Source organism: Ornithorhynchus anatinus, chromosome 5, assembly GCF_004115215.2.
Source record: "Ornithorhynchus anatinus isolate Pmale09 chromosome 5, mOrnAna1.pri.v4, whole genome shotgun sequence".
NCBI classification, from domain to species: Eukaryota; Metazoa; Chordata; class Mammalia; order Monotremata; family Ornithorhynchidae; genus Ornithorhynchus; species Ornithorhynchus anatinus.
In genome coordinates this window covers 98,099,709-98,124,258 of record NC_041732.1, presented here as the reverse complement: position 1 = coordinate 98,124,258, position 24,550 = coordinate 98,099,709, and the positions used below count along the sequence as shown (strand labels likewise).

The 24,550-nt window shown below is 42.9% G+C and overlaps 1 protein-coding gene across 1 annotated transcript in view; it reads left to right on the top strand.

Moving 5' to 3' along the window:
• Positions 1-5,056: 5,056 nt before the first annotated feature.
• LOC103171503 overlaps positions 5,057-24,550 on the top strand; it is a 60,330-nt gene continuing 40,836 nt past the window's right edge. Inside the window, exons 1-4 of the mRNA XM_029066792.2 lie at positions 5,057-5,146; positions 8,760-8,826; positions 10,639-12,794; positions 22,154-22,290. Coding sequence (XP_028922625.1) covers positions 10,719-12,794; positions 22,154-22,290 — 2,213 coding nt within the window. The 5' untranslated portion in view covers positions 5,057-5,146; positions 8,760-8,826; positions 10,639-10,718. The remainder of the gene's footprint in view (positions 5,147-8,759; positions 8,827-10,638; positions 12,795-22,153; positions 22,291-24,550) is intronic.

Below are 24,550 nucleotides of genomic sequence, written 5' to 3'. Positions count from 1 at the left end.
AGAGGCAGTAGGAGGGAAACAGCTTGGCTGCGATACCTGGAGTTTGGGGTGTAATAGAGAGATCCTGCTGGAGTCCAATACCTTTTGAAGCTTGATAATATGAACAACTGGGAAGGAAAACAGAAAATATTCTCCAGACCCTGTCCAAAGATTGGAGGCTTCTGTTAAGCATGGGTAACCAGAGGGGAGTTGAGTCTGAGGCAAGTCACAGATTCCTTTGAAAAACCTGTGTTGGGATCAAGGTTGGGAAGAGATAAACAGTCAAGACCCAGGCTTTGGGTTCCAGGTAATTTGGGAATAAAAGGGTGGTTTTTGGGAAGACTGAGTCCTTAGGTGCAGGGCCACTTAGGAGAACTTTTCCTAACAGTATTTCTGCTTTTCTGCAAATCCCTGCCCTTAATTCACCCTACTTCTTCCACTCAGCCCACCCCCTCTTAACTAGCAATACTGAAATTGAGCAATAGTAGTCTCGAAAAAGGGAATAATCACTCAGTAAAACCACCTCTAGAGTGACTAGTCTTTGTGGAATTCACCAGATATGAGGTTCCCTATCCACAAGGTCGGATTAGCTTCATGGTACCAATAAATTCCATTGATTAATTGATGGATTTCTCTCCTTATCACTCACGGAATAGCATCTTTGGATGACATGCTGCCTAGATAGCAGAATTCAGTGACTAGAGAAAGTTTGAAGTAGTCGATCAAACGCCTGGTTGCGTATAGGGTCTCCTGCGTGTGGACTGGTACATTTTCTGTGTTTTATTCCAAATTTGACAACCTTACAATTTCATCTTTATGACCCATTCAAAAAGTCTGAAGGAATCAAAATGACCAGTTGAAACAGATACTAACATGGACAATGCATCATAAGTTAACCGTATCACACTCCATCACAGACCCTTAAAAAATAGATGTTTTCCTAACAACCGAAGTTGTATGTCATCTATTTTTCCTTTCATTTGATTTACGGTGGACTAAAAAAACCTACCTTTCTTGTAAAGTAAATGCTGAGTCAAATACTAACAGGGTAAGTTAGATTTTCCAGTGGCCTATTTGTTTAGGACTCTTGGGGATAACATTCATCCCCGCTTTTCTTGAGTTCCTAAAATGAGTCAGATTTGATTTATAGCCTGGCACTTTTTTAGACTGAGCAAATTCATTTTACTTTTCGGCTAACAACAAAAGCGATTGTGTCCCCCTTTCTCGTTAAAAGAACATAAGCAAAAATGTCTGCTTAAAGATCTCGAGCTACATGGCCCAGTGTTAGGAGAGAGATAGAGATTGGTATTCTACATTTAGATAACACTGAGATGAGGCTATGCTAAAATCCACCTATTCTTATCATTATTGTTATTAACACATTTACTGAGTTCTTTCTATAGGCCCAGCACTGTCCTAAATGCTGGGACAATATCAAAGAGAAGATATAGACATGGATCTTATCACCACAAGGGGCTTCCTATTTGAGTTGGATAAAACAGACATATAAAACATTAAGAATAAGATACTCATGATAATAAGAGCCCACTAGAGATCTAAATTGCCGATTATTAAAGTAATAGCAGAAATAATAATAATAATAGTAATGTTGGTATTTGTTAAGCACTTAATATGTGCAGAGCACTGTTTTAAGCGCTGGGGTAGAATTATAGGGTAATCAGGTTGTCCTACGTGAGGCGCACAGTCTTAATCCCCATTTTACAGATGAGGTAACTGAGGCACAGAGAAGTTAAGTGACTTGCCCACAGTCACACAGCTGACAAGTGGCAGAGCGGAATTCAAACCCATGACCTCTGACTCCCAAGCCCGGGCTTTTTCCACTGAGCCACGCTTCTTATGGGAGGGACAGGCTTCAAACTCCTCAGTGTTCTCCCCCCCCCCCCCCCGAAAAAAAACAGTTCTTGGCTAGAAACTGCCAAAATTTTAGAGAAGCAGCATGGCCTAGTGGAAAGACCACGGGACTGGAAATCAGAAGGACCTGGGTTCTAATCCTGGCTCTGCCACTTGCTTGCCGTGCGAGCTTGCGCAAGTCACTTCACTTCTGTATCTGACCTGATTATCTTGTACCTCCTCCACCACTTAGTGCAGTGCCTGGCACATAGTATGTGCTTAGCAAATACCACAATTATTATTATTATTATCATTATTATTATTGTTAACCTTGGAAAGACCAACTTCACTCCCATGGGGTCAGGCAGGGGATAGGGGTCCACTGGCCTGGGCATTGGAGGTCTGGTTACAAATTCTGAAGCCTCAGTATTATCTAAGCCATTTGGGTCCCAGTTTCTGACTGTAATCTCCATTAAACTATAAGCTCCTTGAGAGCAGGGATTGTGCCTATCCACTCTCTCAAATGTCTAGTACAGTCAGTCAGTCATATTTATTGAGCACTTACTGTGTCTAGAGCACTGTTCAGTCCACTGCACACAATAAATGCTCAATAAATATGACTGGTTGATTGATTAACAATCAGATCCTGTGTGGAGTAACTAATCAGAGGAGGCATGGGAGTGGCAGATTGTAAACCAATGTTTTAATTGAAAGAATCTGAGCAAAAAGGTCAAAAGTCTTTCATTTGTCATGGACGTCATAGATTAGCAAACCTATTGTGTGCCTAATAAATACCAATATTGTATTATTATTGTTTTTATTGTTATAATAAATTTGGGCCTGTTATGAATAATTATAAGCGTTAGCATGGTGTAGTGGATAGAGCACGGGGTTGGAAGTCAGAAAGTCATGGGTTCTAATCCTAGCTCTGCCTCTTGGCTGCTGTGTGGCCTTGGGTAAAAGTCACCTTACTTTTCTGTGCCTCCAATATGATTGGTCATATGGTGAGTGGTGGGAAAGATCTTCCACTTGAATCCTACCAAGCACAGTGCATAACACTTAGTATGTGGTTACTAAATATCATCGATGTGATTAGAGCTCAGAAAAATTAGTGGGAGAGGCCTCAGAGCCACCGAATAGACTGGTCTTCCCTCTTATTCCCATTTCATTTCATTTACGCAGAAGTCTGGGCAGTGAATTTTCTGCAGGGATATGCTGGTCAGTCAGTCAGTCATATTTCTTAAGCACTTACTCTGTGTGGAGCAATGTGTGGGGAAGCAGCGTGGCTCAGTGGAAAGAGCCTGGGCTTCGGAGTCAGAGGTCCTGCGTTTGACTCCTGGCTCTGCCACTTAGCTGTGTGACTGTGGGCAAGTCACAACTTCTCTGTGCCTGTTACCTCATCTTTAAAATGGGGATTAACTGTGAGCCTCACATGGGACAACCTGATTACCCTGTATCTACCCCAGTGCTTAGAACAGCGCTTTGCACATAGTAAGCGCTTAACAAATACCAACATTATTATGGGCAAGTCACTTAACTTCTCTGTGCCTCAGTTCCCTCATCTGTAAAATGGGGATGAAAACTGTGAGCCCCACGTGGGACAACCTGATTCCCCTATGTCTACCCCAGCGCTTAGAACAGTGCTCAGCACATAGTAAGCACTTAACAAATACCAACATTATTATTATTATTATTATTATTAATTACAATAATAGTAATAATGATGGTATTTGTTAAGCACTTTGTGCCAGGCACTGTACTAAGCACTGGGGTAGATACAAGTAAAATGGGTTGGACAGAGTCCCTGTCCTACATGGGGTTCACCATCTTAATCCCCATTTTACAGATGAAGTAACTGAGGCACAGAGAAGTTAAGTGACTTGCCTAAGGCCACACACAACAGACAAGTGGTGGAACTGGGAGTAGAACCTTCCAATTCCCAGGCTTGTGCTCTCTGCTTTTCATTAAGCACTTGGGGGAGTACAATATAACAATATAGCAATCACATCCCCCCCCCCCACAATAAGCTTACAGTCTAGATGGGGAGGAAGACATTAATATAAATAAACATAATTACAAATATTTATATAAGTGCTATGGGGCTGGACGGGGAGGGGATGAATAAAGAGAGCAAGAGAAGACAAGGAAAGGAGGTCTTAGTTTTGTGTTCTGCTTGTGTTCTAGGTCAGGAATAGATAGAGCAGTAGAAAGAAGTGGCTGGGGGGGACTGAAAGGGAAAGATGGGGGAGGATATTGGGAAATCGGGCCTTACTGCAGAATTCTCCAGCTTGAAAGGATGTCAGGCTGCGTACACTCATCATTAAAAACTCTTTGAAAGGCTGATAAAACCCAACCTCTTCACTTGTGAAAACATCATTTTCAGCAGCTGAGCAGGTCTGGCCCTCTGGGGTCAAACTCTTCTTCTTCAGCAGAGGAGGTGGTCAGTGAGCTGAGATGATTAAAAATCAGTTGGATTGGGTGCTTGACAGGAAGATTCAATTCCCTCGATCTCTCCCCCTGCCAGCATTATCTGCTGAATAAACATAGTTTGCACAGTGTCCACTGTAGCACATGCCTCTCCCTTTGGCGTTCTATTTTAACACTCGCGTTTCCAACCAGCCCACGTTTTGTTCAGAGGGAACACCTGTTCCTTCCCCATGGAAACGAGTCAGTTGATCTAAATCCTCAGAGCCATGGAGAGGGAGGGAGAGATGAGCTGGCAGAGAAAAAGGTAAGAGGAAGTTGGAAACATAGCTAAACTTTGGGGTTTTACTTTTTCTCTCTTCTTCCCCTTACCCACAAAACCTCAAACTACCCTCCTAGTAGCCAGGACAGAAACCAGGTCATATCTTTTAAGAGACATCACTCTTTTAGCTAACAGGCTTAGTCACAAACTTGAGGTAAGATAGAATTGCCTTCTCTCACCTGGATCTTAATGCTAAACCTCCTCTTTCCCAGATGACACTTTTGGGTTTCACAGTCCGGCCCTAATCTGTGTTGAGGGGGGCAAGTGGATGTTGGGAAGGTTTTATTCCCATGTGGGCAGAGAATATGTCTATCTACTCTCTTTTAGTGTACTCTCCAAAGTACTTAGTTTGGTGCATTGCATGTAGTAAGGGCTCAATAATACAACTGATTAATAAATATGATCGGTGAGATGTCTATGTTCAATAAATACTACTGATTAATACATAGGATTGGTGAAAGAACTCTATGTTTTAATTCAGCCCACAGCTTTGGGAATCCTGACGGAGTAAATGTGGTTCATTTGGAAGTTGTAGGAAAACTAGACGGAAATTTATTTGACTTGACTCAGGTGGGTAAAGAAAACAAAAATCACCAGAATGAGAACTTCTTTCTGGACAGATGTAGGAAGAGTGAAGCTTCCAGGGTAGGTAACAAAAGCGGGTTTTCGGCAGAGCCAAGACTTTATCCAGCTTGGATTCTTGGAAGGACAGAGTCCATTCGTCCCAGGTTAATAATATAAAAAATAAAGAATAATAATTGTGGTATTTTTTATGCTCTTACTAAGTGCCAAGTACTGTACTAAGCTTTGAGGTAGCTACAAGATATTCTTTTTGGACACAGTCACTGTCCCACATGGAGCTCACATTTTAAGTAGGGTTTTTGTGGGGATGTGGTGCTAATATCTGAGCTAATTAATCTACTTATTGAGGAAATGGCTTTTGCTTAAGTGGTAAATATTCTAGTTCCTGAGGTGAGGGAGGCACTTGGGTGACTAACAGGAGACAAAGTATGTGTCAATTGCATAAATTATCACACTGCCTTCTGTAATCTGCCTTGGTTGTGTTGCACTTTCTGATATTTGCTTATATTTTCTTTGTAATGGTGACTTTCCCAGGATTTGGGAATGAGAGAGGAAATCCTGAAGTTTTTAAGAGAGATTACTAATTAGCTATTTTCTAAGAATTCAACAGCAACTTTAACTTTGACTTGCTTTATAATTCTGGTGTGACTCTTTGGGAATGAATCTGAGGGTGTCAGGGTGGCCTAATGGAAATACCACAGAGACAGGAGTCCCAGCTCTGCCATTTACCTGCTATGTGACCTTAGGCAAGTCACTTAATCTCTCTGTACCTCAGTTTCTTTGTCTGCAAAGTGGGAACTATCCCTCCTCTTCTTTTCTCCTGTGAACCCCATGTAGGATAATCACTGTGCCCATTCTGAAACTTAGCGTTGTGTTTGACAGGTAGCAAGCATTTAATAAATAGTATTAATAACATTTTTTGAGTGCCCATATGGGGCAGTGCATAGAACATGGGCCTGGGAGTCAGAAAGACCTGGGTTCTAAATCTGGCCCCTCCACATGTCTGCTGTGTGACCTTGGGTAAGTCACTTCATTTTTCTGGGCCTCAGTTACCGCACCTGTAAAATGGGGATTAAGAATGTGAGCCCTATGTGGAACAGGGACTGTGAGAAGCAGCGTGGCTCAGTGGAAAGAGCACGGGCTTTGGAGTCAGGGCTCATGAGTTCGAATCCCAGCTCTGCTACTTGTCGGCTGTGTGACTGTGGGCAAGTCACTTAACTTCTCTGTGCCTCAGTTCCTTCATCTGTAAAATGGGGATTAAGACTGTGAGCCCCACGTGGGACAACCTGATTCCCCTATGTCTACCCCAGCGCTTAGAACAGTGCTCGGCACATAGTAAGCGCTTAACAAATACCAACATTATTATTATTATTAGCTTTTATCTACCCCAATGCTTAGGACACTGTTTGGCACAAAGTAAGTGCTGAACAAGTACCATAATAATAATTATTATTATTATTACAAGTAATATTCTCCCTTCCCATAAAGGGCTTGAATTCTAATGGGTGGACACAAATATATATATAACTAGAGTGGTCAAACTTTAAAAAAAATTGAAGGGACACCTAAACATTAGTACAAAAGAGGACAGTCCCTCTAGACTGTAAGGTTGTTGTGGGCAGGGAATGTGTCTAATTGTTGCATTGTACTCTCCCAAGTGCTTAGTACAGTGCTCTCACACAAGTGCTCAATAAATGAGATTGAATGAATGAAAGGAGGGAATAAGTAGTGTTGTAAATGCTAAAATTGGCTGGAGGAATAATAAAAATTGTACTATTCATGTGTCAAGCGCTGTTCTAAATGCTGGGGTATATAAAAGTTATCATGTACCAGGATGATCTGTTTCACAGTGGTGGGTGATTAATGAGGGAAATCTTGTTGGAGGAGGTGGGATTCTCTGCAGGATTTAAATGCAGTCCTCTATTCAGCTGTATTTATTGAGTGCTTATTGTGTGCAAACCACTGTACTGAGCGATTATAGGCTGTAGACAGACTCTAGACTGTAAACTCATTGTCAGCAGAGAAAGTATTTGTTGTTGTATTGTGCTCTCCCAAGCATTTAGTGCAGTGTTCTGCACACAGTAAGTTCTCAATAAATACAACTGAATGACAGACTGCAGGGAGACCAGGGGTCTGTCTGATATGGGGAGGGAGGGAGTTCCAGGTCCAGGAAACTGTTGAGGAAGGGGACCAAAGTTGTTGGCTTGGGAGGAACAAAGATGGCGAGTTGGGGAGAAGCTATCGAAGACAGTGAGCAGATGTGGAGGGCCTCGGAGCTGAGTGTGAGGAGGCTCCAAACTCTCTCATCCATCCTTCCAAACCTCCGCCCAGGTTACTCACGGCCAGTTCCTGTGGTTCAGGCTGAGCCTCTCTGAGGGAAAAATGGAGGAGGCCATGCAGAGAAATGATGTGGCTTAGCAGATCTGAGCACTGATCTGGGTTCTAATGCCAGCTCCACCACTTGTCTGCGGTGTGATCTTGAGCAAGTCACTTCACTTCTCCGCCTCAGTTACCTTGGCAGTAAATGATAATTGTGGTATTACTATGTGCTGGGAACTGTACTAAGTACTGGGGTAGATACAAGATAATTGAGTTGGACACAATATCTGTCTCACATAGGGCTTACAGTCTTAATTCCCATTTGACAGATGAGGTAACTGAGACCCAAAGAAGTGAAGTGACTTGCTCAAGATCACACAGCAGACAAGAGGCAGAGCCAGGATTTGAAATCAGGTCCTTCTGACTCACAGGCCCATTACCTATTCACTAGGACACGCAGATTCTCGTGAGGATTAAGACTGTAAGCACTATGTGGGTCATGGACTATGTCCAATCTGATTATCTTGTATCTGCCCTAGTCCTTAGTACAAGGTCTGGTACACAGTAAAAGCACTTAACAAATACCATTAAAAATAAACAAGACCCAGGAGGCTTGGGCTCAAGTGGAATCTGGAATTTGACTCCTTGTGTGCATCAGTTTTCTCATATGTAAAATGTGTGTGTATCGGAGGGGTGGGGGGCGGGGTGGCACAAAGTGGGAGAAGATTGTTTTCCCCATTCCTAAATCAAAGGAACAGTAAAAAGATAGCAGCACAGTCCTCTGAAGAGTTTTGGTGGAAGGCTGTAATGCAGTATAATGTTATGTTGAGGAACAGCCTTGTGTGGACCAGAAATTAGGGCTTTACATTTCAAGACTTGATCCAGAACTGATTCTTCTGGTGCTAATGCCACCCTCAGAGGCCTGAAACCCTCTTCTAAGAGGGCTGGGACATTGTCCTGAGATTCAGGGGCTCTAAGCTTTTCATAAGCACAGCAAGCTAACCCTCCAGGGACCCCTGACAGCTAGCTGAGGGTAGAAATAGTTTTCATTCCCATTTTGGTTACCGGGAGATTGATGCACAAAGTGGGAACAGTGTCAGAGGGAGAATAGAACCCAAGACTCTGGTCTGGTAATCTTTCACATCCACATATGATAGGATAATTAGGTTGTCAATCTGGGAAGTTTACAGGTAGGAGGTATTTTTGTTCTGTATTTTAGGCTTGACTTTTTTCCATGAAGATTGTTCTTGAGAACAGTTCTGTGATCTGGTTTTTACTCCAGTTATCATGAAACATGGAGACGGATCTACTTCCTTTTTTGAAGGCTGACATCAGAGAAATATTTGAAAGTGAGTACTATGTCATTTATCCCACCTTTTCCCTCCTTGGGCATGGTGTCCTTTACCTTGGCCAACAGTTATCATTCACAATTATCTTGATCCAAAAACTGTTTCAAAAGGTAAATTCTTTGATTAAAAATAAGTTTTAGTACAAGTTTAGAAGTTACAACCTTACTCATAAGTCACGCTGTTTTCTGAAAGGGCTCTTCTAAACATTTCATAAGGCAATGAGTTTGGAGGAAGAAGTTGTGAGCAAAGCATGAAACATCTGAGTAGAGGCTACACTATAGCAAAAGTCAACCTGGTTGTTCCTTAAACTACCCAGATGTTTAAAAGAGTCATTTGGTCAAATATAAAAAGTTTTGGGTTTCAATTAAGAAGGGCTGATTTTCAATTTTATAAAATAAAGTTGATGTAGACACACATGCAAAGGACAAAAACTATCCCATGCATTTTTGTATCCCATGCATTTTCTGGCCATACAAGGATCTCAACATAGCTTTAAAGCACTCAATCACCTTACCTCGCTACTCTCCTCTAATGCTAACCTATTCACCGTACCTCATTTTCAACTATCTCACCACCGACCTCTCACCAACACCCTCCCTCTGTCCTGGAATGCTCTTCCCCTTCATTGGGAAAGCAGCATGGCTCAGTGAAAAGAACCCGGGCTTGGGAGTCAGAGGTCATGGGTTTGAATCCCAGCTCTGCCACTTGTCAGCTGTGTGACTGTGGGCAAGTCACTTCACTTCTCTGTGCCTCAGTTCCCTCATCCGTAAAATGGGGATGAAGACTGTGAGCCTCCCGTGGGCCAACCTGATTACCCTGTATCTACCCCAGCGCTTAGAACAGTGCTCTGCACGTAGTAAGCGCTTAACAAATACCAACATTATTATCTAACAAATACCGCTATTATAAGCTCACTATGGGCAGGGAAACCATCTGCTAATTCTGTTGCACTGTACTCTCCTAGGTGCTTAGAACAGTATTCTGCCCATAGTAAGTGCTCAGTAAATACAACTGATTGGTTGATTGATAATTTTTGGCCCATGTGAGAGAGTCTAGGGGTGGAAGCATGAAAGCTTAAGCAGCTCCTTTAATCTCTTAGGCCTTGAAGGCTGGAACCATGAAACTGAAGCCCATTCCCTAGGCCTGCAGACCCCTGGTCAGTTACAATACTGAACCCAGCATCAAAAGATCTGTTATTCATTAAACTGCATTTATTGAGGGCTTACTGTGTGCAAAGCAGCGTGGCTCAGTGGAAAGAGCATGGGCTTTGGAGTCAGAGGTCATGGGTTCAAATCCCGGCTCGGCCATTTGTCAACTGTGTGACTTTGGGCAAGTCACTTAACTTCTCGGTGCCTCAGTTACCTCATCTGTAAAATGGGGATTAAGACTGTGAGCCCCACGTGGGACATCCTGATTCCCCTGTGTCTACCCCAGTGCTTAGAACAGTGCTCGGCACATAGTAAGCGCTTAACAAATACCAACATTATTATTATTATTACCAAAGCACTAAACTAAGCAGTTTGGAGAGTACAATACAACAATAAACAGACACATTTCATGCCCACAATGAGTTTACATTTTAGAGGGGAAGACAGACATTAATATGGATAAATTATGGATATAATTGCAGATATTATATGTATCCCCAGTATGTTTGGAAGACTCTATTTCTGGGTACTGTGAACCTCCAAACTGAAGAGGCACTGATGATTTTCTAAAGCTTATGTTCCTTCCCCTTTTTCTGGGTTTTATCATCTTGGAACCTTTTAAAGGTAGAATTTGATAGTCAAGATGTTGTTTATAATCTTTCAGTTTCTATCAAAACTGGCTTCGGATCAAGAAAGAGACGAAAACAATTTTGGCGATGAAAGACGGGTGTACAGCAGCCAGAGATGATGGACCAGGGCTATCGGGATGAGGCCCCGGACCCTCTGGAGCCCCCAACCGTACATCTGAATGAAGATCGGGATGAGGGGCAGCCAGACTGGTGCCATGACGTGGAAATGGAGACGATGGGAGTGCTGCCACACAAGAGCCCCAAGAAGATATGGGATGAGTTGGAAGGTCATCCAATTAGCCAAATTGACAGAATCCCAAAGCTGGCAGAGACCACAGACCAGCAGGTGATGGGGCAGCAGCAAAAACACCAAGGTCAGGAGGTAGAGATTGATATAGAGCCAAGTTCAATTCCTCGACCACGGCAGGAAGTTCTGGGGACTGAAGTACTGTCTTGCCATCAAAGCGAAGAACCAATAAATCCAGCAGGAAAACATCAGGAAAAAGACTCTGTTCAAAAAGATCCGACCTCTGCCCCATTGACCCAACTGCAGCCTCATGAAGGGTTGTTTGTGGGGATGACAGACCTGTCAAGATGCTGTCAGAGTCTGGAGAAAAAGTCCCAGGAGACTCTGATGGTGCTCCCCTTGCCAAATCCAGAGAAAGGTCAGTCAATAAAGGGCCCTGAACCAGAACAAATCCCACACCCACAGTGCCCAAAGTTGATTGGACAAGAACTCCCACTTGTCCAAAGGGAGGATGTGGGAAGTCAGGAGGAAACCTGGACACTCATGCTCGATTCAGAAGGACCTCATTTGATTGTCCCTGCCCAAGAAAATGGTTCCAGGCGGAAGCCCCTAAAGTGCCAAGACTGTGGGACCGAGGAAGAAATCAATCATGAGGAAGAGATTCCCCAAGAAGATGTCCAAGGAAAATCAAAATGGCAGCTTCAGTTCCTGGAGCAGAAGGTGGTGAAGGTGCTGAGGCTCTGGCATCATCAGCAAGTGGAAGGTGTTCTGAAGGTGTTGCAGCAGCACTTCTGGGAAGAGGAAGGACAGTCAATGGCCCTGATGCCGAGGAAAGAAAAGAGAAGCTTGAAAGTCACAGAGCAGCAGTGGCAGCTGAAGGAGAAGGGCCTGGAGGTCACCACAAAGCTCCACGAGAGGCAGGACTCAGGCTGCTCCCAGGGATGTCCATTTGGCTATCAAGGGGATGATCAAGAGCTTTCTCTCCCTGCTTTCCAAGAACAAGAAGTGTCTGAGCTGGTGCATCGGGGTTCCTGCCCCGGTAAGAAGAGCACCACAGAAATGCCACAGAGGGGAAATGAAGACTGGCCAACCCGAGAAAATGAGACTTCGGCCAGACCTGATCAAGGTGAGGAAGAAGCCGAGCTGAAGAGACTGGAAGGAAACATTCCCAGAAGGAACGGTCCATGGCAGCCGCAGGAGCGGCAGCGGCCAGAAAAGGAGGTGCTGCAGCTGCTGCGGGAGCAGCATCGCTGCCAAGAAGACGCCATTCTGAGGGTGCTGCGGCAACAGAGGGACCACCATGGGGAGGCCATCCTGCAGGCCCTCCGGAAACTGCCGCAGCAGGAGGATGCGATTCTGGTGACATTGCGCCGACAGTGGCAGGTCCAGGAGGAAGCCATCCTGGAGGTCCTCAGGTTACAACAGCAGATCCAAGAGGAAATGGTTGGGAAAGTGATGCGGCAGCCCCGACCTGCAGAAGAGGAGGAGCAAGAGCTACCTGAGTGGGAATGGTCTCTGACGGCGGGTGAGCTCCACTGCCAGGGAGAAGGGAGGCCCTGGCCTCCACCCTGCGAGCAGGAGGGCGATGCAGAGATGATGGAGCGGAGATGGTACCGGAACAGAAAGGACAGAATGTGTGAGAGGGCAAGGCTGTGGGGTGTAACTGGCTTGGGCCAAGACTGGGAAGCCAAGGAGGTCGAGTCACAGCAACAGTTGCGATATCAGCAACAGGCACAGCAGCAGCCAGAGCAGTCACAGCTGCAGCAGCAGCCACAACTGCAGCAACAACAATCCCAAGAGCTGGACAGTCTACCACAAAACCTGGGTCAGGATGAGCCAAGTAGCCAGGTGGTCAAACACAGTGAGAACAAAGAAAAGCAATCCAAAAAACCTACAAGGGAAACGCCTAATTATTTTGTAGCAATTCCTATAAGAAATGATCAGGTATAGGATATTTCAGGCTTTTTTGGGGGGGTTGCTATGAAAACCCTGAAAGTTAAGTGGTATTTGTTAAGTGCTTACTATGTGCAGAGCACTGTTCTAAGCACTGGGATGGATACAGAGTAATCAAGTTATCCCATGTGAGGCTCACAGTTAATCCCCATTTTACAGATGAGGTAAGTAGTTCAGAGATATTCAAGGATGTGGATGGTGGTGTGTTATTAATAATGGCATTTATTAAGTGCTTACTATGTGCAAAACACTGTTTTAAGCACTGGGAGGGATACAAGGTGATCAGGTTGTCCCACATGGGGCTCTCAATCTTAATCCCCATTTTACAAATGAGGTAACTGAGACACAGAGAAGTTAAGTGACTTGCCCAAAGTCACACAGCTGACAAGTGGCGGAGCTGGGATTAGAACCCATGACCTCTGACTTCCAAGCCCGAGCTCTTTCCACTGAGTCACGGTGCTTCTCGAGCATCCCTTAGCGTCCCTTATCTCTTTATGTATCTGAAAATGGCTAATTATGGATCCCATGGGGGGACCTACAGAATACAGGGAGATGAGGGAGAAGCAGAAACTGAAATTTTGTTTCTACGGAGTAAGTTCTCTAACTGTCCGAACCTCTCTGCCTGGGTCGCGGTCAAGGTGTCTGATTCGTTCTAAGGGGGCTGAGCATCAGATGGGAGGAGAGCAGGGAAAGGCAAAGGAAGGAGAACAGAAGGAATAAAGAAGGAGGGAGAGGGGAGAGCCAGATAGTTTAGAACCAAAGATCAACTAATCAGTGGTATTTATTTACTCATTCATTCATTCAATCGTATTTATTGAATGCTTACTGTACTAGAGCACTGTACTAAGTGGTTGGAAAGTACAATTCAGCAACAGATAGAGACAATCCCTACCCAACAAGTGCTTACCATGTGCAGAGCCCTGTGCTCAGTGTTTGGGAATGGACAATGCAGTGGAATAGATAGATGCAATCCCTGCCCACATGAAGCTTACAGTCTACAGTGGGACACAGTTATTGAAATAAATCACAGGTAGAAAAAATGGAGTTGAAAGATATGCACATGGTTGCCATTGGTCTGGGCAGCATGGTTTAGTGGAAAGAGCACGGGCTTGGGAGTCAGCGGTCATGGGTTCTAATCCTGGCTCCACTGCTTGTCAGCTCTGTGACCTTGGGCAAGACACTTAACTTCTCTGTGACTCAGTGACCTCATCTGTAAAATGGGGTTGAAGACTGGGAGCCCTACCTGGGACGATCTGATTATGTTGTATCTACCCTAGTGCTTGGAATAGTGCTTGACACATAGTAAGTGCTTAACAAATACCAACATTATTATAATTATTATTATCAAAGTGCTTTAAGATGTAAAGTGCATAGGTGATTTGTGGTACTTACTGAGTGCTTTACTATAGGCAGAGCAGTGTACAAAGTGCTTAGTGTACAGTACAGTTGAGAGATAATAATAGTTATGGTATTTTTCAAGTGCTTACTATGTGCCAAGCATCATTCTAAGTGCTGGGGTAGTTCAAGGAATCAGGTTGTCCTATGTGGGGCTCACAGTCTTAATCCCCCTTTTACAGATGAGGTAACTGAGTCACAGAGAAGTCAAGTGGCTTGCTTAAGGTCACAAAGCAGACAAGTGGCAGAACCGGGATTAGAACACACGCCCTCTGACGCATAAGCCCATGCTCTGTTCCTACCCACAAGGAGCTTCTTTTAAAGATATCCTTTTCTCTGACACATTGCTAGTTTGTAGATTCTGTGGTGGCCCTTTTATTTCTACCAAGGCTTCTATAACCATTTACTATATATATGCACTGCCTCCCAGCCACACTTCTTAACTTGGCAATACCTCCACGATCCCAATCTCCTGTCATCCTCCAAAAAATAATTACCAGTTCCTGCTCTTTCCTTGAAGAAAGTCACCCTACTTCTCAGTCTTAATCCTTCTTCTCCTGACCCTGAAGCCAATCCCTGAACTATGTGGTGTGTGGTAGGTTTTTAAATGCAAAACACACATGGTGTATGATTTCTGTTTTTAAAACTGACTTTAGAAAAGAGAACCAATAGGAATCCACCAGTTTCTAATATCACTGTAAATGTTTCCTAGGACCCAATCATTTTCTGTGAACTGCCATGCCTGAAGGAATTCATTCACTATTTATTATATCTTTCAGTTTGTGGTGAGTTCCTCCAGAGCTTCCCACTATCTACTGAGCAATCCATCCCAGGTCCTGCTTTTCTGTTCTGTTCATTCACTCAGTCATATTTATTGAGCACCTACTGTGTTCACAGCACTTTACTAGGTGCTTGAGAGAGGACAATACAACAATAAACAGATACATTCCCTGCCCACAATGAGCTTGCAGTCTAGATTGGGGGGCCAGAGGGGGAAACAGACATCACTATAAATAAATTACAGATATGTACATAAGTCAGTGGTGCTGGGAAGGGGGAAAATCGAATGGAGCAAGTCAGGGCAGCACAGAAGGAAGTTGGAGAAGAAGAAAAAGGGGGCTTAGTGTGGGAAGACCTTTTGGATAAGATGTGGCCTCAGTGAGGCTTTGAAGAGGGGGAGAGTAATTGTCAGATTTGAGGAGGGAGGTTCCAGGCCAGAGGCACGACATCGACTAGGGATGGGCAGCAATATGGAGTCACAGTGAGAAGGTTAGCACTAGAGGAGCCGTGTATGGGGGCTGGGTTGTAGAAAGAGTAACTACGTGAGGTAGGAGGGGACAAGGTGATAGACTGCTTTAAAGCCAGTGATGAGGAGTTTTTGTTTGATATGGTTGTGGATGGGAAACTGCTGGTGTTTTGGGAGGAGCAGGGTGACATCCTGAAAGTTTTCTGTAGAAAAACTATCTGGGCAGCAGAGTGAAGTATGGACTGGAGTGGGAAGAGGCAGGAGGCTGGGAGCTCAGCAAGGAGCTGATGCAGCAATCCAGGAGGTGTAGAATGAGTGATTGTAATAACATGGTAGCAGTTGGGATGGAAAGGAAAGGGCAGATTTTTAGTGATGTTCTGTTCCCTCAGATGTTATGCTAAGGGCAGTCCAAGCAGGGCAGTGGAAATGAAGCTCCCCAAATGGCTTCCTCACTTTGTTTCCTGAGCTGCCAGAATGACTCGTTCGTGCCCAGGGAATTTTGCTTTCAAAAAAGATATTCTGTTATTTCAGGATTAAATGTAAAGAGGGTCATATCCCAGAGGGTTTTAAGCATTTCCTAGAGTTCATTTTACCGTTACTGTACAAGCACTGCGTTCTTGGAGAATTATTGGTGGAAGGCATTCAAGAAATCTTTCCCCTCTCAGACTCTTCCTTTTTTTAAAAAAAAAAAATTAAGGAAGACTGTGAGGCCCATTTGGAATCAGGGACTTAGTCCAATCTGACTACGTTGTATCAACCCAAATGCTTAGAACAGCATTTGACCCATAATAAGCCTTAGCAAATGCCACTATTGCTATTATTATTGTTATTAATACTACAGGAGTATTGCCTAGTGAAAAGGGCTCAGAATTGGGAGTCAGGAGGCCTCGGTTGTCCTTCTGCTCTGCCACTTGCCTGCTGTGTGACGTTGGGCAAGTTCCTTATTTGGAATAGCATGACATAGTGCATAGAACATGGGCCTGGGAATCAGAAAGTCATGAGTGCTAATCCCAGCTCTACCACTTGCCTTCTGTGTGAACTTGGGCAAGTCAATCCACTTTTCTGGGCCTCAGTTACCTCACCTGTAAAATGGGGATTGAGGCTGAGTCCCACAGGGGGTAGACTGTAGTAAGTTCATTGTGGGCAGGGAATGGGACTGTTTATTGTTGTATTGTACTCTCCCAAGTGCTTAGTAAAGTGTTCTGCACACCATAAGTGCTTAATAAATATGATAGAATGAATAACGGGGACTTTCTCCAGACTGATCTGCTTGTATCCACCCCAGCACTTAGTATAGTGCCTGGCACATAGTAAGCACCTAACAAATAGCACAATTATAATTATTCTTACTACTAATAATTTATATGTTTCGGTTTTCTCATCTGTAAAATAGGGATTCAGTGCCTGTTCTCCTCACCTTCAACTATGAGCTTCATGAGGGACAGGGGCTATGTCTGATTTGATTATCCTGTATCTACTCCAAAACATGTCTTTTTATTGTTATCTTGTACTCTCCCAAGCACTTAGTACAGTGCTCTGCACACAGTAAGTGCTCAGTAAGTATGACTGAATGAATGAATACTTAGCACAGTGCTTGAAATGCAGTAAGCACTTGAACATTATTGTTATTTTTATTAACATCACAGCTGCCAATATTTCCCATGGAGTTCCACAGTGAAACCTTCTGAGAAGAGTAGTTAGGTTGGTGAAAATAATTACTACTCAACATCATCTTTCTGGTGCCTGAAAAATCAAAGTAGACCAGCTCTAAATAATTAGCAAACACAAGAGAGGAAGGCAGGGAGGAAAGGAAATGAGGTAAGATATCAAGCAAACAATAAAGAGATAAAAAATTAGCAGGGGGTAGCCCATACAGGCAAGGGCTCAGAGCTCCTCAGTTCAACTGGTGAATTAAGCCAAAATGTTTTTATCTTTGCTAATAATAATGATTTTAGAAACAATGCCAGCTTAGCCAATCTGCATGATCCTGGAATCTTTACTCTGAAGTGCTTTGAGCTCTGGGTTGGATGTTGGTTTCAGTAATAACCCTTCAATTTTAAAATTCAAGGCCAACTAAAAATTAAATCATTGCCTTATCTTAAAAGTTTCTCGATCTTGTAGTTGCTAGATAAAAGCTCTTCCTAATTGCCTCTCTAACTCTATACTTCCCACTTTTGGGGAGGGAAGGAGTGATGCAGGGTTTGGGAGAAGTTTGTTTAAAACCTACTTATAGACAGATGCATTCACTTTCCACCTATCTAGTTCCATATTCTTTAAAAGGCCTGGCTGCCAGCCAAGTATAAAAAGGCTTAACCGTCTTCTACTGGAAGTGTTGTAATATTATACGATGATTCCAGGATGTCTAATTCATGCCGCCAATGCAGATGTCCAATCTACAATGATGTTCCAAATAAAATTTGCAACTAAAGTAATAGAAGAGAGGGAATGGTGGAGGATTTACATCTGGTTTTATGATTGAACAGAGTAGTTAATGGCTTAACCCTGCACCATGAATAGGACAAGATCATCCAGATTTAGAATCAGTCAACTTCAAACTCAGCCTAATAGAGGGAATCAAGTCTTCAAGTTTTTTTTTTTTTTTAATATATTTTGCTAAGTGCTTATTATGTGCCAGGACTGTACTAAGCTCTGGGGTAGATACAAGATAATCAGGTTGGACACAGGCCCTGTCCCATATAGGGTTCACAATCTTAATCCCCAAATGACAGATGCAGCACTTAGAACAGTGCTTGGCACATAAGTACTTAAATATCATCATTACTATTATCATTATTATGAGGCGTTTTGCACACAGTAAGCACTCAAATACAATTGAATGAATGAATTAGGTAAATGAGGCACAGAGAAGTTAAGGGACTTGCTCAAGGAGACACAGCAGACATGTGACAGAGCTGGGATTAGAACCCAGGTTCTCTTTCCACAGTCCTTCTTAGTAGGAAAGCATGGAACAGAAAATCAGAGCTAAGGTTCCAAGATGGTTCTTTTCTGAGGGACTTCAGTAACATCAGCATTGTAATACTAAATACAAGTCCTTTTGCTTTCAGGCCTCCATCAGGATATGAAACCTTTTCTAAATTCTGTTTCCTTCACTGAGTAATATCCCCCGAGTTTTCATCATTTGAGGGGTTGGATTTTTATTTTTATTAGCTTAAAGTTTCATTACAGATGGAAAGAGCCTTCAGGGCCAATTGTCTGTGGTGTTTGGATACCTAAGCAAGACTCAAAAATAAATATTCAGTGAGTTTATTTTTAATAAGACTAATGAAGTTCTTTGTGATCAAGACTGATTCCTATGGAGAGTTTGAAGACATGTGGAGTAATTTAAGCTTCCTTAAGTGAATCAGGGGCCAGAGCCTGAGTCTGTAAGCTCGTTGTGGACTGGGAATGTATCCGTTATATTGTACTTTCCCAAGTGCTTAGTACAGTGCTCTCTACAAAGTAAGCTCTTAAAAAATATGACTGAGTGGGAGTAGATGCAGGAGGGATTCTAAGGTGATTGGAGGGTCTGCAGTGAATCCAAATAGTGCTGGATTCAACCTGCAGCTTAGAGGGGGACTGGAACTCCCATGGGGGACAGGGGTTGTGTCTACCGGATTATCTTCAATCTTCTCCAGCACTTAATACAGTGACTGGCACATAATAAATGTTCAACAAATACCATTTTTTTAAAAGAGACTCTGAGACTATAGTCTGCAGGTTTTAGTACACTAGCCTCCTTTAGACTGTTAGCTTGTTGTGAGCAGGAATGTATCGTTTATTGTACTTTGTACTTTCCCTGGCCTTTAGTATAGTGCTCTGCACACAGTAAGCTCTCAATAAATACAGTTGACTTCCCTGGGAGCATTGGCTTAAAAATCTTGATTGGTTATGCCTCTTCTTCTACTGTGGACTCCAAGGTAGAAAGAGAGGTAAGTTGCAAATTTAGAATAGCCAAATACTGGCCTTGCAACCAAACGGAATTGTCTCTGAAAGTAATGCATTCATCCAAGTGAGGTATAGCTTGCACTTGATTATTCTTAAAAAATATTCTTAAAAATAACATTTTCATCTGGGACCAAATTTATAGTTGGAAAATGGTATAAAATGAATTATGGAAATGCTGTTCAATTTCAATAGTCTATTAACAGACAACTGCATCAAGACTACATTAATAATTGCCTTGCCCTACACACTTTATTTCAACATATTTTAGACTTTAAAAAGAGATAATTAATGTCAAATTCATTTCAAAAACAATGCTAATGGATTCAAAAATGTATTTACTCTTGGATTTTAAACTAATGTTAACAAAATTATCACTGAGTTTTCAAAGTCTAGACTGTCACTTTCCCTTTATGTCTAGACAAGGAAATGGTCATTTCATCTGGTTTTTAGAGGACCTATCAAGGAGGCAAGATATTGCTTTTGGTATCTGTGATGATGGTCTTCTAAGCCTTACAGATGTGTTATACGCAATGCTTGTCAGAGGATTAGAAATTTCTCCTCCCTTTGATTAGAGAAAGAGATTGTGTGCATCTCTTGAAACTGGATCAGTCGACAGTATTTACTGAGTGCTTTTGATGTACACAGCACTGTACAAGCCCTTTGGAGAATACAACACAACAAGGTTAGCAGACACATTCTCTGCCCACAATGAGTTTACAGTCTAGATGGGGAGACAGATATTAATATAAATAATCATATGATATATAATTTATAGATATGCTGCAAGAACTGGGTTTGATGGATTCTGAATTATCCAGGCCTGCAGGACCAGGATTAATAGTTTCCATTCATTGTATTTATTGAGCGCTTACAGTGTGCACTTGGGAGAGCACAATATAACAATAAACAGACACATTCCCTTCCAGAAGAAGCAGCATGATAGAGTGGATAGAGCATGGGCTTGGGAGTCAGAAGGTTATGGGTCCTAATACTGGCTCTGCCACTTGTCTGCTGTGTCACTTGTCACTTCACTTCTCTGTGCCTCAGTCACCTCATTTGTAAAATTGGGATTAAGTCTGTGAGCCCCATGCAAGGCAGGGATTGTGTCCATCCCTGTTTGCTTGTATCTATCCCAGTGCTTGGTACAGTGCATGGCACACAGTAAGCACTTTAACAAATACAACCCCGCCTGCACACTTCACTCCTCTGGTGCTAACCTTCTCATTGTGCCTCGTTCTCGCCTGTCTCCCTGCCAAACCCTGGCCCACATCCTACCTTTGGTCTGGAACGCCCTCTCTCCTAAAATCCTCCAGACAATTGTTTTCCCCCACGACCTCATTCAAAGCCTTACTGAAGGCAAATATCCCCCAAGAGGCCTTCTCAGACTAAGCCCCCTTTTCCTCATCTCCCACTCCCTTCCGCATCATGCTGACTCGCTCCCTTTCCTCTTCTCCCATCTCCTCACCCCACAGCATTTATGTATATATCTACAATTTCATATATAGATGTCTGTCTACTTATATTGATGTCTGTCTCTCCCCACCCCACCCGCCCCCCCCAACACACACACAGACTATGAGCTCATCCTGTGCAGAGATTGTCTCTCTCTATTGGAGAATTGTACCTTTCCAAGCACTACGCTGCACACAGTAAGCACTCAATAAATATGGATGAATGAATGAATGAACAAATTCCACAGCTGTTATTATGAGGATAATGGCTATGGAGTCTCCCATCGAGAAGAAGGGATGAGCTTTCGAACTGAGAGGTTGCAGAGAGTTATTGGTGCTAGTGGCTTGCTAAGAATAATAACTGTGATCTTGGGTAAATGCATGCTACGTACTAAACTGCATGAATGCAGGGGTAGAAACAACATGAGCAGATTGGACACAGTCCCTGTCCCACTGGGCTCAAGGCTTAAGAGGGATTGAGATATGTATTTTATTCCCATTTTACAGATGAGGAAACTGAGGCCTAGGTCAGTGAAGTGATTTGCTCAAGGCCACACAGTGGTGAGCACCAATCATTCTTTCATCCTGCCAGTCATGTTCCTCCTGGGCATGAAGCAAAATGGCTGAGTCAGCAGGAAAGAGTCCAGCATATTGAGAAGGATATGCACATTTTTTTTTCAATATGCAGGACTCTTTTGGCTAAGGTCGAAGGACAGCAACACTGCAGTATGATGAAATGACTGATACTAGATACAGTCTCCTTAACACAGCCTTCTGCAGTAATGTAATCCCTACTTTAAGGAGACCTCATGGTATGCGTCTATAAATCGAAATTTAAATGCTGTATAAGCTAGAGAGAGTGTGAGCTTAGGAATCAGGAGATCCAGGTTTTAATTCTAACTCTGCTTATGACCTACTTTGTTACCTTGGGTAAGTCATTTAACCTCTCTGGGCTTCAGCTATCTCCACTGTAAAATGGGGGTTTAAATACCTGTTCCCCCTACCTCTGTTGGTGAATCCCAATGTAGGACCAGCACAATGTCTGATCTGATTATCTTGTACCTACCTAAGTGCTTACTCCAGTGCTTAGCACATAGTAAATGATGAATAAATGCCACTATTATTTTAACTGACTCAAACTGGGACCTAGATCTAGATGGTATCCAGAACAAAGGACAGAATCGTAGATATTATTTAGCACACATAAAGTGGATATTTTGTGCTTAATAAATACGATCGCCTGACTAGACTAACTAGGAGTTTCCATTTACTGACTCTGCCTAAGGTATTTCTTTTTATCTGTTGCTTTGTAGATTTTGAATAAAATTGAAGATGTGCAGGAACTTATATACACTAAAGATCCTGAACTGCTGAAAGCACTGATTCCTGTCCAGACACTTCACATCACCCTTACTGTAGTTCACCTGGGAACTGACCAAGACGTACAAAAGTAAGAACTGTGGAAAATAACTGCTGAGCTAGCTTGATTCGTCTCCTGGTTTTCTTCATGGCAATCATTTAGTAAATGTTCCTCATCAAAATATCCTCCTCCATTTTCTCTGGTTGGGTCCTTTTGATTTGCTTCCCAGCTTAGTGAATTGATGAAAGCAGATTTCAAAGTGAGAAGAGTGAGATGGATTTTCCCAGACACATAAGGATTTTCCTTTTATCCAGCTCGTATGGGGTAAAAAGAAAGTCAACAGTGCTCTGTTGTTTGCAGTGTAGGGTTGAACAGTAGACCCTAGGGCATAAAAGCCAGACAAAATGCCCTTAATGGCTATGTGCACTCTCTGTTGATGCAGAAGGGAAAGCCCAGTTTTGAAAGGATGCACATTCACCTCCAGCCAGTGGGATCTAGTGGAAAATATATGGCTCTGAAAGTCTGGGTTCTAGTCTCAGCTCTATCACTGGCATACTGTGCATTAGTGCTTAGTACAGTGCTCTGCACACACTAAGCACTCAATAAATATGATTGAATGAATAATAATAATAATGATGATGATATTTGTTAAGCACTTACTATGGGCCAACCACTGTTCTAAGCGCTGAGGTAGATACAAGGTAATCAGGTTGTCCCGTGTGGGGCTCACAGTCTTCATCTTCATTTTACAGATGAGGTAACTGAGGCACAGAGAAGTGAAGTGACTTGCCCAAAGTCACACAACTTACAAGTGGCAGAGCCAGGATTAGAACACATGACCTCTGAATCCCAAGCCTGTGTTCTTTCCACTGAGTCATGAGTCTCTCTCTGAGCTTTCAATTTCCTCATCTGGATAGCAAGAATTATATCTGCCTCTGTTGACCTCAAGGGCATCAATCAATCAATTGTATTTAGGGAGCTCTTACTTTGTGGAGAACACTGTATAAGTGCTTGGGAGAAAACAGAGTTGATAACCATGTCCCCTGTCCATAAGGAGCTAACAGTCTAGAAGGATGCAGATAAGTAATACAAAAGTTCTTAGTGGAAAAAAAAATGTTACACAAATTCAAGGTGGTATAATTGTGGTGATAATTAATGTTAATCATTGAAGGTACTTAAAGTAAAGGTACTTAAAGTAAAGTCCCTGCTCTAACAATTTTGGTCTATCGTGGAAACTTCATAGTGAGAGGAATCCAAAACTTTATTGAATTAATCTTGCCATTCATAAGTATTTGGCTCTAACTGGATAAAGGGCTCAAGCATGTACCCTGCACTCCCAGCCAAACTTATATGTTTCTGGAAAGCAGTGTGGTCCAGTGGAAAGAGCACAGGCCTAGGAATCAGGTGGCCTGGGTTCTAATCCCAACTCCTGACCCTGGGGGACTTCCCTGGGCCTCAGTTTCTTCATCTCTAAAATGGGGATTAAATAACTGTTCTCTTCCCCCACCCTTCGAGTAGGACAGAGACTGAAGCTATTCTGATTCATTTATTTTATCCTATTGCTTAGCATAGTGTTTATCATATATAAAATGATAAACACCACAATCATTGAAAATTTTCAGACAGGGGTGAAGAGATCCAAAGAGGTGATTCTCAAGCTTAATACCTCTTTGAGGTATGTCCTATCCCAGTTTTCATCACCCTTAAAATACCCCCGCCACTTTTCCATCCCCACTCAGAAAATTAAAAGTTGGTTGCTATGGTAGCAAACATCAGAATAAGCAGTTGAGGGCATTGACAATCTTTTATTACATCAAGCCTTTCCCTGTGTTCAGTTTGGGCTGGAACGGGTCAGAGCAGAGTTTCTGACCTCTGACATGTATACAGAGGGACCAGAGGAATGCCAGCATGCTCTCTGTGCAATCATTAAAAGAAATTTCTCTCTCTCTATGTGGCTCATCTGAAATCAATCAGTGGTATTTATTGAATTTTTACTATGTACGGAGCCCTGTACTAAGTACTTGGGCAAATACAACAAGAATTGGTAGGTACATTCCCTGCACACAAAAAGTTTACAGTCTAGAGAGGGAACAATGAGGAACTTCTGGTTTGTCAAACACGCTCCTACTGGAGGTTTGCAGAGGGGAGTAAGCTTCTCCCAACTCCATTGTATAATGCTTAATACAGTGCTCTGAACAGAGTGATCCCCCAAGAAATGCCATAAGTCGATTGACATTTCACTAGGGTGCATGGAGCCTGGGAGAGTTGCAGGTATTTCAGTGCCTGGCATTTTTCCCAGGACAAATTAAGCACTGCTTCATGTAGACAATTAGGTATTGTTTCCCAAAAG